General features: G+C 45.0%; 1 protein-coding gene and 1 non-coding gene across 2 annotated transcripts in view; both read right to left on the bottom strand.

The window, feature by feature from the left end:
* The window catches only part of RALGAPA2 (Ral GTPase activating protein catalytic subunit alpha 2), a 266689-nt gene that overhangs the window by 139303 nt on the left and 109787 nt on the right, over positions 1-17599 (bottom strand). Inside the window, exons 19-23 of the mRNA XM_072943695.1 lie at positions 12723-12813; positions 11207-11383; positions 1738-1931; positions 808-906; positions 420-575 (exon numbers count right to left, since the gene is read on the bottom strand). Coding sequence (XP_072799796.1) covers positions 420-575; positions 808-906; positions 1738-1931; positions 11207-11383; positions 12723-12813 — 717 coding nt within the window. The remainder of the gene's footprint in view (positions 1-419; positions 576-807; positions 907-1737; positions 1932-11206; positions 11384-12722; positions 12814-17599) is intronic.
* LOC116278905 (U6 spliceosomal RNA) lies at positions 13283-13389 on the bottom strand. The gene has a single exon (XR_004188252.1). It is a non-coding gene; the product is annotated as a U6 spliceosomal RNA (small nuclear RNA).

The following is a 17599-nucleotide window of genomic DNA, read 5'->3' as shown; positions in this document are numbered from 1 at the left end:
GGCTGAGGTCATTCACAAAAACCTCCTAACTCCTAAAACAATAGTTTTCAAACATTTTTAAATGACCCAAATCATTGTCTTCCAATAATATCTAATGTCAAACCGCAACAAAAAGCGGTTGAGATAAATCATTTTGAGGTTGACATCAGGCAGGGGTGAGAAGTGGGCCGACCGCAGGGTAAAATTCAGATCTGGCTGGTGAAGCGCAGAGTCAGCACTTCAGCAGCGAGACCCGCAGGGATGGGAGACGTCTGCCTGACGTGTCCGAAAGCCCACTGCTGCTGCGGTGTGTGGAGCGGCTGAAACTACTGGGGATTTCAACATTTCGGAGGCGCCTTGACAAACCCCAACAATTAAACCTGCAGAGTGACGTGCACTTTCCAAATAATAGTCTGCCCTGAGGAGGGCGTCAGGGCTACCTGGTCGTCGCTGGTTAAGCCCAGGTGCATGGCGAGGTAGCAGTGCACCAGGAAGTCCGAGCTGGGCAGCACGTCCTGGCGTCTGGTCATCATGGCACAGATGAGCTTGTAGGCTTGGAGTTTGCCTTCCTTATACTCCTTTGGCAAAGTCGTCGCCTGCCAAGGAGACGTGGAGAGATTTAATCAACTCCAGAGGCAGATGCGTTTCATCCTTTCATCTACTTCTCAGTTCTGCATAAAGTTGTTTATGGAGGTGGGGGAGGCGCTGGCTTGAGTAAGACCCAGCCTGTCTTCAAAACATGCAGTCGAGGGCAATTACATTTTTTAAAACTCAATTTCAGAGAGGAAGAGGAAATCACAACAAAGGAACAAACACATATTCACTTGCCTTAAACAGCCATGACGCAAACATTCTGAGCGGAGGGGTCAGGGTGGGAGGACACGGAGAAGACTGGTTATCCAGGCTCACTGCTAGATTGTCCCGTATCTAGTGCGTGACAAGGAGAATTTTAGGGAGGGCAACACAGTCCACCCCAGTCATGTTTCAGTATAGTGCTCCACGGTCAAATAGCTGCTTCCAATTAAATTTCTGCAAGTTGAGTGAGAAGCTACAATAGTTAGACGAGTTTTTCTTCTATCATGAGCTCCATTGTCTTTTTGAATTGTGTGGGGTTTTAGATTTAATATAGAACAAGGGTATTGCTTCTCCTTGGATCTTGATGCCTGGAGAGGTCGACCTGAACTCCAAATGATAAGGAATGGTTTCACAAGTTTTACTGTATAAACACGGATCATGTTTCCGCAAAAAAAAAAAAAAGGTAGAAAAGGTAGTAACCTGGGGGAAATGCATGTTACAAACAAAAGCAAAAAGCAGAATGAAAACTGTATGTACTCTAAGATTCTACGTCTGTAAAAATGTGTTTATCCACAGAAATAAGAATAGATATTAACATCGGTTTACTCTGTGGACGGTGAGGTTTACTTTCTAAGCATTTTTCTACATTTTTCAAATTTTGTACAATAAAGCCAGTGTGGCTTTTATAAAGCCAGTAACTAAAACTACTGTATAATATCCCATTCTTAACCATCCTATAGCACAGTCTACTTATGCATGAAATGAAATAACTCTTAGGCATTTATAAAATGACCAAACTGCAAGTATTATCATTTGTTCTCTGGTAAGCAAACGTACGTTGTCTAAACAAGCACATTTTTTTGTTCCAGAGTATGTTGAGAAGTTACGTGCAGTACGGCTTTTACAGTAAGCAATAGATCGATTTTCGCACGTTAGAATAAGAAGGAACACAGCAGGGCGTACCTTGGCTAGTTTGTACCAGAGCTCACAGAGGTAGCCAAAAACCCTGGCGTGGATCTGGGGTGACTGGATATTATTCACGTCCCCGAGGATTCCCAGGACCCTCCGCCACAACACGGCGGCGGAGTCTGGGTGCCAGCCGGCGAGGGTCCCCCCGGCGACGATGCTGCAGTCGTCGGCAAGGCACTCGCTGCTATCTGCGGAGAAAAACGCGTGTCAGCCCCGTGGACACAGCTTTGATTTCATCATCACAACGTTTTTTCCTTTCATGCAAGCTACCTCCGCTTGAAAACATGTGTACTCAGAGCGAAATAATGAAGACCAGGTGTGAAACGGCCGACAACTGGGCAGGACAGGGGAGTGGACGGGGAAAGGTCCAAGGGGGCCGACTGCTCCATAGAAGGGCAGCACCCAGAGATGACAGGGCTGTTCCTGGAGACCCTGCGACGGGCTTCATAAGCAGCGGAGGGGGAGGAGGACCTGAGTAGGATGGGTGGGGAATGTGGCCATGAAAAAAGGCAAGTTTGGTTTATTGACTGCTTTGCTTCAAGCCTGACCATATACCAGTTAAATGGTATGTTTTAGAAGCCCTGCCTGTCTGCCCAACAGCATTACTCTAAATAAACTTTATTCTTCTCTCTTCATCTTTTGGGGTGAAGTTCTAACAACTTCCTAAACAGACTTACCAATAGCCTTCTGTTTCCAGCCCCGCCATTACCTCCCACTCCTGAAGGACCTCGTAGGGGCATCTTCAGGTCATTTCAGGGAACCCGCAATAACCGTCCTCAGGCTGCGTCCTGGCTTCCCCCACTACTGACACAGGGTCCAGGGCTCCGTCACTGTGTCACCCGTTTGCTACTTGGAAAATGTGCTGCTTTCCTCCTGCCATCGACGCCCTGGGGTATCTACGTCTAACTTCACACACATCCTTACTGTGACCTGGGTGGGGTTGAGGGCACAAGCGGGGCTCTCTGTGTCTGTCCATTCTGCTATCTTTGACTGGAGATGCATTAGTAAGGCATTTTAAATGCCTCTGTCATTCATTTCTTGAGCTTACTTCATGTTCTTAGTTGATCATATTTTTGTTTACTTTTAATACATTTATTTTCTGTTCAACAATTTTTTCTGGAATCACTTTTTTAAAAATATACTTCATTTTTTTAAGAACAGTTTTCGACTTATAAAAATTGCAAAGATAGTACAGAGTGCCCATGTAACCCACAGCCGGTTTCCCCGTTACTAACATCTTAGCAATGTGGTGCTCGTTGTCACGAACGAACCAACACTGAAACGTTATTATAAAGCCCCTACGTCACTGAGAGCACTTTGGTTTTCAAACTAGAGTCTTTGTTCTGTTCCAAGACACTACCCAGATCACATGTATCTGTCATGTTTCCTTAGCCTCTTCTGGGCTGTTACAGTTTCTCAGACTTTCCTTGTTTTCGATGAGCTTGACGGTTCTGAGGGGCACCGATCAGATACTCTGCACAATGTTGTTCAGCCGGGATTTGTCATGACAGATCACTCAGTCACTTAGTTACTCTTTTGCTTTCACATTTGCATTTCTAGAGAGAAACTGTCTTACCCGATGTATGATCTTTCCCCAATATTCTTGGATTTCGTTCGCTGATGCTTTATTTAGGATTTTTGCTTACATGCTTTTAAGTGAGATAAACTCTAATTTTCCTTTTTTAATACTTTGTCTGGTTTTATCACTGAGGTATCACAAGGTAAACAGTAGATGTTAGGGAGCTTCCTTTCTTTCCTGTGTCTACAACAGGTTGAAAGAGAGAGTTTCTCTTTTATTTGAAGCTTCAGTAAAACTGGGAATTGTCCTTTATTTTTATGTCTATTCGAATTAACCTACTGTATTAACTTTAAATTGTACACTGCTTCTGTAGCTCTGTTCCCTTTTCCACCTCCAGTATGTTTTCTGGGGTCAATCTTGCCTAACTGTCTATTTTCTGAATGTCTCTGCAGAGTGGTCTTTGTTTTCCCTACTGCTCCCTAGTATTTGTGTGTGTGCTTAGCCTTATTGGGGCTTTTTTTTAATCAACTTCTATGTATTATTGTCATTCTTTTCCCAATTTTTTGAATAAGAAACATAGATCAATGTTCTTTGCTTCTAATGTACACCTAAGGCCATATATTTTCCTCTATGTAAGTTTTCAGCTACATTTCTCTGTAGTCCAGTTAGAAATATTTTCCAGTTCAAAATTTGATTTTTTTTGGACCTAATTTATCTGAAATGCAGTTTTCAGTTTCTTAATGTATTTTTCTTCTCTTTTTCTTTTTGTCCTTCTTAGTTTATTTCATCACATTTACAGAATATAATACAGTTTCAAATCATGGACATTTGTTGAGGCTTGCTTAATGATCTAATTGGTCAATTTCTGTAAATGTTCCATGTGCTTTAAAAAATCACAGGTATTTTTAAACTAACTTCAAAATTTTTTATATCCAAAGCTCTCCATTCAATCAAGGTTAACCGTATTGTGTAAGTCTTCTCTATTCCAATATTTTTTCTGCTTAACTCATCAGTTAATGAGAGCTGATATTAAAATTTCCTACTATGATCATGGTTTTATCAGTAGTTCCTTCAATTCTGTCGAATTTTACTCCATACAGCTGGAGGCTCTGAACTTCATGTAAGTTTGGAGTTACTGCTGTCACTAATAGATGATTTCTGCCTTAAAGTTTACGTGGCTGACCACACGGAGCTGCACCGGTGGCCCGCCTTCCTTCCCTTCTATCAACACTTATGTCTTCCCCTGTGTATTCAGGTGACCTCTTGTAAACGTCACACGGCTGCACTTTATTGCTTCAGCCTAACCCAGGGGTTTCTGACGCTAACTGCGAGTTCAGGCCGTTTTATCTTTGCTGCAGCTGCTGAGTTACAACCTACTTTAGGGTTTGGGTTTAACCCACCTTGGCTTTGCTTCTCTTTTGAGTCTCTGCTCGGGGTGTAAAGAGTTGTGTCCCACCCCCCACCAATCCCCCTCACCTACCCCACCCCGGTTATTGACACAATCGTTCCCAAAGTTGTCCTCCTCACCCCCTACAAATGAAGGAGGACTCATGTGCAGGCAATTGCCACCACCGGGAGCATCACGCTGGGGGCTGACGCTGTGGGGTTTTTAAGGCCTAATCACAGAAACGGAGGCACCATCCATGGATGGGAGGAACCCACGTCAAGGAATGACCAGAGCCAGCGAGGGGCAGGAGTGAGTGTGGCAGGAGACAGGGCAGATCCAGGGACGGCTCCGCGTGCCTGCAGCTCGCGCCCGTGAAGGCCGCGAGTGGCTTACTGTAGTAGTTACGGAAAGATCCCAAGACACGGAAACCAAGGATTTAATGAGGATGGCGCACGGGGTCAGGCCTTCCCAAACCCAGGAGCACTGTTCCCTCTCAGAGCAAGACACGTCTGTACTCCCCACATGGGTGTCACGGAACCCGCTGGGCAGACGCAGGCGTGCCAGGCCGAGCTCCCGCGCTGGCGCGTGCAGGGCCCACAAAAGCCTGGGGCCCCGCCTGTTGGGCTCACTGCCTTTGACAAAACCCCACAGAGAGGCTCGTCCTCCTGACGTTCAGTCTGCAAAGGGGGCACGGTACCCAGCCTGCCAGTCTGGGAGGGTGTGCTGAAGCCCCCGTGAGCCCTACAAACCAACTCGGCCTGCAAGGGAGCAAGCAGCATCAAGCAGCATCGATCCTTCCCCTGAAGAGCGCCACGAGGCCGCTAAGTCCCCTGGGCGGTGACAAAGAGAAAAGTAAGGGGGTTAGATGACTTACGGCTTTGTTTCACCCCAACCGTCACCCCTGACACGCAGCCACCTGAGACGGAGACGAGCCCGCAGAGTTCTGGCCACGCTGGGACTTCCCTTGAGTGACAGCTCTGAGCGACCTGGGCCAGGCGCCCTGCTACCTGCCTCCCTGCCACCTGCCACCCAACGCAGTGTCCGCCATGGAAGGAGCCCTCATAACAGATCTGCTTCGGCGCCACTCTGCTCTCAGAGAAACGTCCACCTCAGTGGTACAATCTACGCAACATCCTCCATCATGTCAGCAAAACACAGGGAGTCCTTTAAAAGTATCTGGAATGATTACATGCCCAATATTATTATGAAAAAAATATTTTAATAACTCGAAATGTTTTTGCCCAAAATGATTCCACCAGTGACAGAAGCCACAGAACAGATGCTGACATTTCACATGTGGACGGTCCCTCAGCGGAGCAGCACTTAATTAAAAATCGGGATTTGAGAGATTGCAGGAAATCCCACGTTTGCCTTAAAAATACCAAAGACTTAGTTTCTCCTCTGTCTTATGAGCAAGCCGGTATGCTAGCCTAGTATCTTCTTGGGTCATTATTGTTACAGAGACATTAAAAAAATAATTAAGGTGGGTAACCTTGCCAACAAATAAAACTATATCACCTTCCTCCAAACACATACAGGACTTCCACAGAGCAACATAAAGTTCTGAACTTTGCAAATCTGCAAAGGCTTTTAGCCGTGAAGTAAGTCTTGGTAACTAGGACAACAGGCACCAGTGACCACACGGCGACTTCATGTGGCAACAGTGTTATGCAGCTTGGAAAGCGCTGAGGAAACACAGCCAGGGCCTTGGAAATGATTTTCCCTTTAACTTGAAAACTAAACCAAAGGCACCAACCCAAAGGCTCAATGGAAACACAATGATTGATTCTGGGACCAGAAAAATCAAGCCTAGACTTTGCTGATCCAAAGAGGAGACCGGCGAGGTGGCGTGCCGGTGCCCATGGTGGCCCACTCTCCTCTCCGGCCTCGTCTGCCTGCCGGGGACACACAGCACCCATTTTAAAGATTTCAAACGTGAGCAACACATGATCCCTATCATCATCACTTCTCTTGATAACATTTTCTATCTTCAAAGCAGATCAAAGTCTGGTGAAAACGCCAAAAACGTATGCGATGGCAGAGAACGCAAACAATTCCTGCAAAAACAGTTTTGGTGGCAGGTAATGGTGAAAATTAAAAGGAGAAGCCGTAATCAAAAGCAGAAGTGGTAAAAGGTTTCCGTGATGACACTTAGAGGCAGGTCTGTGATAAACATACTAAATAAAAGAGATTTTGAAACTGAATCTTATTTTTAAAGGTTAAAATGTAATTGCTGTTTTTAGCTAAATCGAACAACAGCCTGCAGCTTAAAGCTTCTTCAGTCATTGGTTCAAGTACGTACTGACCATTCCTCTCCTGCCGGGCACCGTTCCAGCAGCCAGGAGCAGCTGTGGAGACAACCAGCCACAGTCCCCCTCCCGGAGCTTATCCTGCAGCAGAGCCACCCAATGAGCCTCTCCCGACAAAGGTAAAATGTTGGAAACCACTTCTTACGGAACCTTTTCTTAAAACGTACCACCAATCTGATGGCGGCCTGGGAAGGCAGGAGCGCCAGGGCTGGCGCTCACCCTCCAGGTTCCGCTGACCTGGGACGCTTAAAGTTTCTTCCATGATGAAAGTCAAGTTCTAATTGTGCTGAAGTTAAATTAGTGATTGACATTTCTCTTATAGTTAGAATTTTTTTTCATCTAACAAAACCTTCCCAAAGAAAATGAAAAAGAATCCATGTATATATATGTATGACTGGGACATTACACTGCACCAGAAATGGACACATTGTAACTGACTACACTTCAATTGAAAAAAAGAAAAAAAGAAAAGAAAACCTTTCTTACCCTAAGGTCTTAGACATATTTTTAGAAGATATTTTCTTCCAAAAGGTTTTGGAATTTCCCTTTTGCATTTACGTATTTCCTGCACTTGGCAGTGGGCAAGGTATGGGGTAGGGATTCTATTTCATTTTCTTCCCTGTGGAAGAAACACTTGCCCCGCAGGCATTTGTGGGGCAACACATTCCTCCCTGGTCAGACCGGGAGGGCCACCTCTCACGCATCACAGTTCCATGTCTGTGTGGATTCAGTGTATATTTTATACTCCAGTCCCTTCATCTATCTCTGTGATTAAAGCTCCCTTTAAATAAATCTCTTAGCACTTATCACATCATTTGTTCTCATCAGAATAAATGCCTTACTTTCGGTCCTCTTGGTCAGCCCTTAAGTCAGCTGTAGCCATGTCTTACTCATCTGTTCATTTCTTACAGCATCAAAAGCAGCATTTCTAGATTATAAGCTGAATCTGCTGAATAGAAGATGAGTTCAGCAGCAATAATGATTCTTAGCTACAGAGTCATAAATATTCCCCCCTGAAAATCACAAGCTCAGCAGAATAAAACTCATGCGCGAGTTAACCAGATCTTCTTATTTTTGGTATTCTTGCTGCTCTGGCACTGGGGCTGCCCTGACAGGAAAGGACTGCCTATCCCAGGGTTAGCTCACTCCTAGAGATGGTGAACAGCTCACCAGGGAGCATGTCTTTCACACGCAGACTCAACAGTCCAAAATTCAGGCCTCCCAACCACCGCCTCTACATGGCTCTTACCATCAAACAGATACCCCCTTGCCCTGATCACTGCGGGCCAGCGACCAGGCGACCAGGGCCAGTGTCTGTGCTCCAGGGTCTGCTGCAGTCATCCAAACCAGCCAGTCCTGAGCCTGCCTGGCCTGCCCTGCCTCCCCTTTCCCACAGAAATGATGACAAAGGCTAACGCCCATGTTTCCCCGTCTCTTCCTGCCTCCCCAGGTGCCCGAGTGGCATGCCCTGCCCCATCTCATGCACAGGGACCTGTGCATGTGAACTCCTTCCTTCAAGACAATCATGTCCATGTCCTGCCATACAAACGCCAGATGTCTTCTGAAACAACACACAATAAATCTAGCTGGTATTTTCAGAAAACATGAAATGACTTAAATAAGAAAGCAAATAAAGAACAGAACTGTTAGCTTGCCAATGATAAAGGAATCTAAGATCTTAGAAGCAGTTTATTATTCTAAGCATTTGATAATTGGTAGGGTTTTCGATGAGAAACAGAGATACAGGCAAATTGCTGGGTCACTCTGTTTGCATGTCCTAGAGATTAGGCTAACGTGAGTTTTAGTTTGTCCATTTATGAAGAAACTGTTCTCCTAAGGACAGAAAGTTAAATTCAGAACTGTGTTAATCCTTAAACCTTATCATGTTACAGTTTGTCCTTTTCACAGATGACAAGATGAACTATTGAACTGAGTGTACTGATTCTCTATGTTAGGATTTCAAAGAAGAACTAAGTGTTTGGAGGAGTTAATCACAACCCAAAGTGCATCATGTAAAATTACCCGACACAAGTTTATTAAATGGAGCTGTCCCACGCAACTCTGAGGCGGATCAGAACTAATCTCTCCAGAGGACAGACAAAAGAGGTAATCACCCAGTTTTCTTTCTTTTCAATAAAAGTAATTAAAACTAGTTCTTGTTGAAGTAAATTCAACTTACGGAAAATTCAGTATCGCCTCCGATAGTACCATGATAATTTCCCTTGGATAATCTATGTTGGACCCAAAGAGGCCATTTATTCCATAAATGTATTAATGATTCTCAAATAGTTGAAAGGGGTTTGCAGCTGTAATTTTAACAGCAGCGCAGAAAAAAGGAGCAGATGTAGCTCTGCATTTGGAGCCAAAACACTTTGGAAGCCAGTTCCCGCTCTGGTCCTTACTCTCCAGGGAGGCAACGTGGTTTCTCTGGGTCTCAGCTTCTCCGTCTATAAAACAGAGTTTTAAGACCTGAACTGCTTACCATAGGAATCAAAGAGAGTGCCTCCAAGTTCTTTGTAAACTGCAGAATTCCTTATAAATTCATAGTAGTATTATTCAAAATCATTATACATATCTACATGTCACTATATAGATAAAGAATTTTAAATAATCTCTAAAAGAACCAAGAATTTGAGAAGCACAAATTCCTACCTACTAATCTGTAAAACTAAGCTCATGATTTTGCCAATCATTCTCTCGCTGACTTTACGAGGCTTCTACCATCGGCAGGTGTGAACACTTAGACCAGAAATGTCCACTGTTGCTTAGGGACGACACCACAGCATTATAAAGCAATGCATTACTCATTTACAGCTAACTGGTTTGTTTCCCTTTGTTTCTCTAGTCTTAATTAAAATGTACGTTAAACACACATGAAGATCATACTTCTCAGTCTTACTTATCTCACAGATGAAAGATGTTATCCAACACAATTTTTATACGCAAATTTTAACGTTACTCCATCAGAAGTTCCCAAAAACATCAGGGAGTGGTTAAATTTTACACCGTAATTAATGAAAACCAGTTTGCTTGGTTAAAAAAAGTATATTCAAGTTAGAATTTTAGTTTTTATTTCTAATTTTAAAATGCTTTTCAGCATTCTAACACCGCTTTTACTCAACACATGCTTTGTAGTTTGTCTGAATTGTTCTCGTAAAAGATGTCTGTGGACCCAGGAATACGGTGGACCAGGAAGGACGTGGGGTCAGGGTCTCCCACACTGAGCTTCCCTGTCACACAGGTGAGAGGACCGAGCCTTCAGAGGTTCACTTTCCCAGGGTCACATGATGTGTGTGTGTGCACATGTGTGCGGGCGTGTAAGTGGGCGTGTGAGCAGTTAAAACTGCAGAGCGCTCCCCTATCCCCTGTTCTGTGTACTTGACTGGGATGTCCACTCACTGATTCCTCCAACAACCCTATAGTAAGGACCGCTACTATCCCCGTTCCACAAAAAGGAAACTGAAGGACAGCGATTAACTTGCTCCAGGCCACCCAGCAACTCCTCGGCAGAGCCTGGATGCCCATCGGCAAGTTCGGCTCTGTAATCTATTCGTGAATTTTAGAAATACACTATGCAAGGGGGGGAAGTTACAAAAAATATAGAACATGACAACATTTTTAAAAAGCTTAAAACAAAAATTAAATGATATATTGTTTGAGGAGACAGATATGTATGGTAAAACCATAAAGAAGGGAATGATTATCAAAAACAAAACACTGGGGGCAGGGTCACAGGATGACAGAAGGGCCTCTTGGGAACCTTGTGGGTTTGGAAGCTGTTCTCTGTCGCTGGGCTGCAGGCTCACCACGGCTCATTTTACGACCATGGCCCATAACTCACAGATGTATCACAACTTACCCTGCATGCATCAAATATTTTATAGTAAAATTAAAGAAAACAGTAATCAATAAGCTACTTAAATTCTTTAACTTATCCTGGATTTACAACACGTGTAAGTTGGATAAATTATGCTTTTCCAGAGTAAAGCAAATTGGGTCGTGGCTAAACGAGTCACTTCCTCCTGCATTGGACAGTGGTTGCTGGCGTGGCGGCCTCCTTGCTCTTCAGCCGCTGTCTCAGCCCCCTCTGCACACAGGGGTCTGAGAACTCACAGCTGGTTACGGACGGGGGTTGGGGCGGGCGCCCCCGGCATCGCTGTGCTAAAGACCCCTGGAGTCCCTGCACCTAGGAGACTGTGGGACCTCCCGACTGTTAACACTGGTGCCTCTTCTCGAAGACACAGTTACCTGTCAAGTTGGAAGCATCAGTGGGACTAAGCTGTAGCCAATGGCGGGCGTCGGAGTCAGTCGCAGCATCCGTGGGAGAGCTCAGTTCGGGGTCCTCCTCACAGGTCAGCCACGGGCTCAGGGCCAGCTCTGCCTCTGTGCTGTAGCTCAGGGCTGTGTCACTGCTGACACTGTCACCTGGCAGAAGGGGAGAAGCAGTCTGAGAGGACAGACAACGGGAAATCGGAGAATCCACCAGCCAGCACACAAGCAGCCAGACAGCAGACCCAGCCACAATCATTCAGGGGACCAGGGCTCCGAAGCTGCCCGCTGGGGCTCTTGGTAAACGGAACCAAGGTGCCGAGCGCCGGGAGCCAGCCGTCATCACAAGCACCGCACACATCACTCCCGGGGCACTCTCTTCACGGGGTCTGCGGCCGGTGGTCCGTGTGCGCAAAAGATCGCACTAAGTCCTTTAGTTTTCTACGGTGATTTATTCAACTACAAACAGAGATGGTGGGGAGGAAGAGGGTAGGAATTGATTCTGCCACAAATGCAGGCTTAATCTGCCAGCCTAAGAGCCCAGGGATGCTGTACTGCGAGCCGAGGTGTGGACCTGCACCCAGCGGGGTATGAGGTGTCCCACGCATGAGTTTCTCCAACAGAAACTTTCCCCTTGAAACATGGGAGTTCTAACTTGTCATGATACAGCGATGCTTTCAAAGGCTATGCAACCTGATAGGGTATTTAGTTGGCCACAAAGCAGACCCAAGACTCCAAGGAGGGGTCTGCTCCTCCAAGTCTCCCGCAGGCTTCATAGGGACATTAGGTGTCTGCCCTTTCCTCTCGGGCTGCGCTCTGAATCTGCTGCTGACCGACCCCCAGCCCTGCTGCTTCTAATCTGCTGTCCTCTCTTCACCTGTGGAGAACTGAGAGTCGTCCCCGCCGCATCTGTTAGGTCCCTAACTTCAGCCGCCCCAGGACTCTAGCAGGAGGGGCCTGAGAGCCTTGCCCTGCCCTCCACCGAGACCCACCCTGGGTCTGCGGGCCCTGCGCCCCGGGCTGCCGTGAGAAGGAGGGGCCTGGCAGCGGGCCTCAGGAAAGCAGAGTATCAGGGCTGCATTTCACAGCGGATGGCGGTAGGTCTCGGCATCCCAGCCAAATATTACTTTTTAAATATTTATACCACTGACTTCAAGGTACTTCCGAAGCTTTGACTCTACCCTGCGGAAACTCTGCGGGGAAGATCATTTTTCCTCCCAGGTCTGTCTGTTGCCCAGCCATCAGCCTTGGCCGTGCTTCTCACCTGGAGAACGGCCCCGGGGTGGGGAGACAGGCCTCGAAGGCGCAGGTACCTGACCAGGACTGTTCTATTGTATGTGTGGACTAACCCCCCATCGACCTGGGGATCCCAACAATAAAAACGTCCCATTTCACAGCCACGTCTCTTCAGATCATTTAAGTCAGAAAGTCACAAGGAAACAAAACACGTCAGTGTTGAAGTCGGAGGAACACGACCACGTGGCCTGGCACTTACTCTTCTGTCTTTCCCTGCATTTCCCTTGCGTCTGCTGTAAGTCATCTTTTAAGTCCAATTCAGCCGGGCTGCTGCTTCTTCGGACTAAGATCTTCAGACAGAAAGAAAGAATGACATTTGTTACAGGAAAGTTTTCATTTTTATAGGACTGTGAAGTTTCTAGCCCACATTTCTAAAGAAAAAGAAACAATAATAACAGCAACAAAAAACTGAATGCCATTTCCCCTTGAAGGATATGTGTCCACAAATCACTGTAATTTAATTATAAATTACTCAAGATCTGAAATTTAAGGCTACTACTTTGTCAGCTGACATCCATTTAACTGGTCTACTGAGAAGAGATGCCAAGTTATCTGGAAATAACTTTTTTAATTGAGGTCGATTAACAATGTTGTGTTAGCTCTGGTGCAGCATAGTGATTCGGTTATACATATACATATGTATTTCTTTTCATAGTCTTTTTAATTATAGGCTATTGCAAGGTACTGAGTATAGTTCCCTGTGCTTTCAGTAGGTCCATCTTTTTTACATACAGAGTTGTATCTACAAACCCCAAACTAAAAAGCACGTAACGCGGCACGAGTTTGCATGCCATCCTTGCGCAGGGGCCATGCTAAGTTTCTCTGTATCATTCCAATCTGAGAATATGTGCTGCCGGAGCGAGCGCTGGGATGAAATTGTTCTCAAGCCCTATTTGTGCGTCTGCTCGAGCACACACGGACGACGCGCACGGCCCCCCAGGAGCCCTGAGCGCCCCGCGGACGGTGCGTGTGCTGCAGGGAAGGCGCCAGCCCCGCCCGGACGTCTGAAGGGCACCCGTGCCTTCCTTGTGACAGGGCAATGGGCTTTCCTGAGCACCACTCAGCACTGGCCCTTGTGTTAAACACAGACGACTAAAACGCTGGCAGGCAATCTGCAGCCTCTGAAATTTATGCAACTTGCTCGGAGAGACACAAAATGCACACCAATCACACAAAACGATGACAGCGTACATTGACAGAACAGGCAAGTCAACTCTGTGTAAAGGTGTGCGGAATAAAGCGTTACCTTCACTGGCGGACAGTGACAGGAGGGCTGCTCAAGGAGCCGACAGACAGGAGGTGGCACAGAGAAGGCAGGAGGGGTCGGGGCAGGAAGCACTGAGCGGTGATCTGCAAGTTCTACGTGCAGGAAAAGAAGCTGATTATAGCAGGCCACGCGGGGCGGCGGGCGCAGACGGGAAACAACGAGAAAACGAGGCAGACCACCTTCCCCAAGAGGTAGCTCCTGGCGCGCCGTCAGCCTCAGGCTTGGGGACTGCACCCCTATTCTGACAAAATGAGCAACTGTATGTTCCAGTCTACAGCTTACTGTGACTCAAAACACAACTGGAAAGATGTCTAGTAGCGATCTGTGGGACAGAGTGAAGAAGAAAGCTGCTGTGGACACTGTAATGGGAATTCAGGAATGAGCAGGTAAGGCTTCGATGGTAGAAAAGGAGAAGAAATGATAAATAAGAAAATGCTGCAGGATGACAGACAAGAGATGACGAGAGCTTCACAAGAGCTGGACATGGAAGAAAACTAAGTCACAAAAGGACATGAATCTAGGGGTCCGTGAGAATGATGGTGACAAAGGAAGGACGGACGGAAGGAAGGACAGATGGATGGACAATGGACAGAGGAACTTGGGAAAGTTTCCAATATTTTAATTTTCATCTTTGGGATGAACAGCTAAAGAGAATGTACTATGAGTGTACACCAAAAACCCACGACTGGTGAGACAGAAAATAAAGCCAGAAATGAAAATATATACTCAAGGTCCTACAGTGCAGTGTACAAAAAACATGGGGTTCAATGAGCCAACTAACGGAATGAATATTAAACAAGCAAACACATGAAGGGGGTGGCTAAGATGTATAATTAAAAGAATGATTATTAAGCTAAAACACAGAGGTAGGTCATGAATAAAATACTTAGAAGGTTAATAGCATATGAAAAAATTTTACTCAGCCTTGAAAAAGGATACGTATCTCATGTGATAATGGGAAAATTTCCCAGGATATTTCCTTAATTTAAAAGGAGAATGCAGGCTCTTCTGACTTTCTGAGAGACGAACTATCCTCCAACTATAGAACTAGATCCTACATAAAAATTTGGGGCTCACTGGAAGCAAAATAAACCTCCAAGTGATCCACACTCTCTCCCACCCCCAGAAATGAACAGAAACCAGGACAGTGAAATGGGCTACCTTAGGGGTAAATCTAGTGTCACCACTGCCAGTGGCAAAAGGACCAAGACTTCAGGATTCCAGTAGAACTGCCTGTGCCTGGTTCCTGGGAAAAACTGATGCAAATGTTGTCCTTTATCACTTCAGACATCCAGGTTTTCTGTAGATTAAGATTTGCCAGCTAAGAACTCACAACTGAAGATCACCAAACACCAAAGAAAATAATAAATCACCATGAGTGATTCAGACTCTCAGAAAAAACATGTATCAGATTCAGACTCCCTTCCCAGCACCCCCCCAAGGATTTCAGACAATCAGATAAAGAATTTAGAATTCCAATCTGTGACTATTTCAAAGGAATAAAAGACGAGAATCACAAAAACGAGCAAGCAACAGGAGATTTGCTAGCGATTACAAGAGATACTTGAAAACAATGAACCTGAACTTTCAGAAGCAAAATGTATAATTGTTGAACCAAAGAACTCAATGGGAGTATGAAACAGCAGACAGTTTATGCGAAAAGAGAGAATTACTGACCTGAGTGAAAGATCTGATGAGTTATCCAGAATGCACTCACACAGCCAAGGAGAATAGAAACTATGAAAGGGGGCTTAAGAGAACGGAAGACAGAATGAGAAAGTCTGAATATATTTCTACCCAGAATTCCAGAAGGAAAAAGCAGAGAGAACAGAAAAAGGTAATATTTGAAGAAATGATTACCAAGAATTTTCCAGAAACAATGGAAGAACAAGTATTCACAGATGCATGGCCCACAACACATACAACAAAGGACAGATGTGCAGACCCAAAGAAAATGCACCTACGTGCACCGCAAAGGAACTGCAGGGCAGGGACAAAGAACAGCTAACGCACAGGGCACACAGAAGACTTCCCCACAGAAACAGTGAAAGACAAAGACAGTAGACAAACAGCTTCCACAGAAGGGGGTGAAAGGGGGAGGCAGGGGGGGATTACAGTAATTAGCTGTAGGACGGTCCAGAGAGACAAGAGTAGCCAAAGACTCAAGAGGCACCAAAATAAAGCCTCCCACATCTGGGAAACAGTGTATGTGAGAGAAACGTAGCAACTCAGATCAACAAAGGAAGCATGAACTCAATGTAGGGGGCCCAGGACAGGTGGCTATCCATGTGGATCCCTATCTCACTCCATAAACATCAACTCGAGGTGGATGAGAGACTGAAATGGATAAAGCAAAACTGAAACACTTACAATTACAAGGTAATATTTTTATCCCTGTGAAGTTGGTATTTTAAAACTTTCTTAAAATATAACCTAAAAATTATAATCAAGAATATCAAAATCAAGAATTTCTGTTCCTGATAAGACAACAGGGAGAGAGTGAAAATATAAGCCACACACTGTTAGGAGATATTGGCCAGAAACATAACCAAAATAGGATCAGTATTCAGACCATATAAAGAATCAGTTCAAATAAAAGAGAAAATGACAAAGAAACCAATTGGGAAGTGGAAAGACATCAGGAGGTATTCCACAGATGAGACACATAAGATCTCGATCAACACATGGAAAGATTTTGAACCTTATCTGTAAATTGAGGAATGCAAAATAAAATGAGATCCCATTTTCACCCACTTGACTCAGAAGATTTTAAATCTGACAACAGCAAGTGTTGACAAGAAAGTGGATGAGTGAGAACTCTTTACACATTGTTAGAGGAACATAAGGGGTCCAACCACTTTGGAAAAGACACATTCTCTCGTAAAGAACATCAGTTCTACTCCTGGCTAGGACCACAGAGAACCCCTTAAACGTGTAGATCTTGAAACACACACAAGAATGTACACAGCTTCATTTTTCATTAGAAAAAAAAAGCAAATGCAAAACAGTCTTAACTTTCCATCAATCAGAGAACAGAAAAATAAACTGTGGTATATTCACAGTGGAATATCATACAGCAGAGAAAACAACAGAGGGCCATGTAACAAGTGAACAAAGCAATAGTATCACTTTTACAAAGTTTAAAGATAATGAAAACTAAAGGGTGCAGTGTTTGGAGATACGTACATACGGAGAAAACCACAGAGCAAAGTGAGGACATGATACACACAAAGCCAACAGAAAGCTGCTCTCCGGGGGACAAGGACAGGGCTCACAGGCCACCGCAGCCATGCTGCAAATATTCTGGGTCCTAAGCTGGTGGTGAGTCTGTGGGTGTGTATCTGACTGTTGAAACACACACAAATAACATACATCTATATACAGCATGTAAAAGTAGGCTGGTACACGCTCTTAAAAAATATACAGAGGACACTGAACACTGGTTATCTTCCAGGCAGGGAAGGGACAGACTTTCTTGGTTTATTTTGTGCCTTTCTGTGATGTCTGAGTCTTCTATTCATACATCCTAAATTTTTAAGAAGTGAATAAATAGGAAATATCTGCATAAGTGAGTTAGGGCTACTTTTTAATTTTCTTCTTTATACTTCATATTTGTGTTTAAAAAAGAATAAATGCTATTTTACATAAAAAAAAACCCCTAGCTGATGTTTGCAAAAACTCACTTATCTAGGAACTCCTGTCAGGCGGAGGCTCCCACTTAAAGTGACTTCAGGAACAGGGGTCCGACGCACGTTTGAGAGGCAGGGATGCCTCCTTAAAAGTACAGAGTGCACGTACAGACCAGGGGG

The sequence above is a fragment of the Vicugna pacos genome, chromosome 19, assembly GCF_048564905.1.
Source record: "Vicugna pacos chromosome 19, VicPac4, whole genome shotgun sequence".
In the NCBI taxonomy this organism is placed as follows: Eukaryota; Metazoa; Chordata; class Mammalia; order Artiodactyla; family Camelidae; genus Vicugna; species Vicugna pacos.
This window is presented reverse-complemented; position numbering and strand designations above follow the sequence as displayed.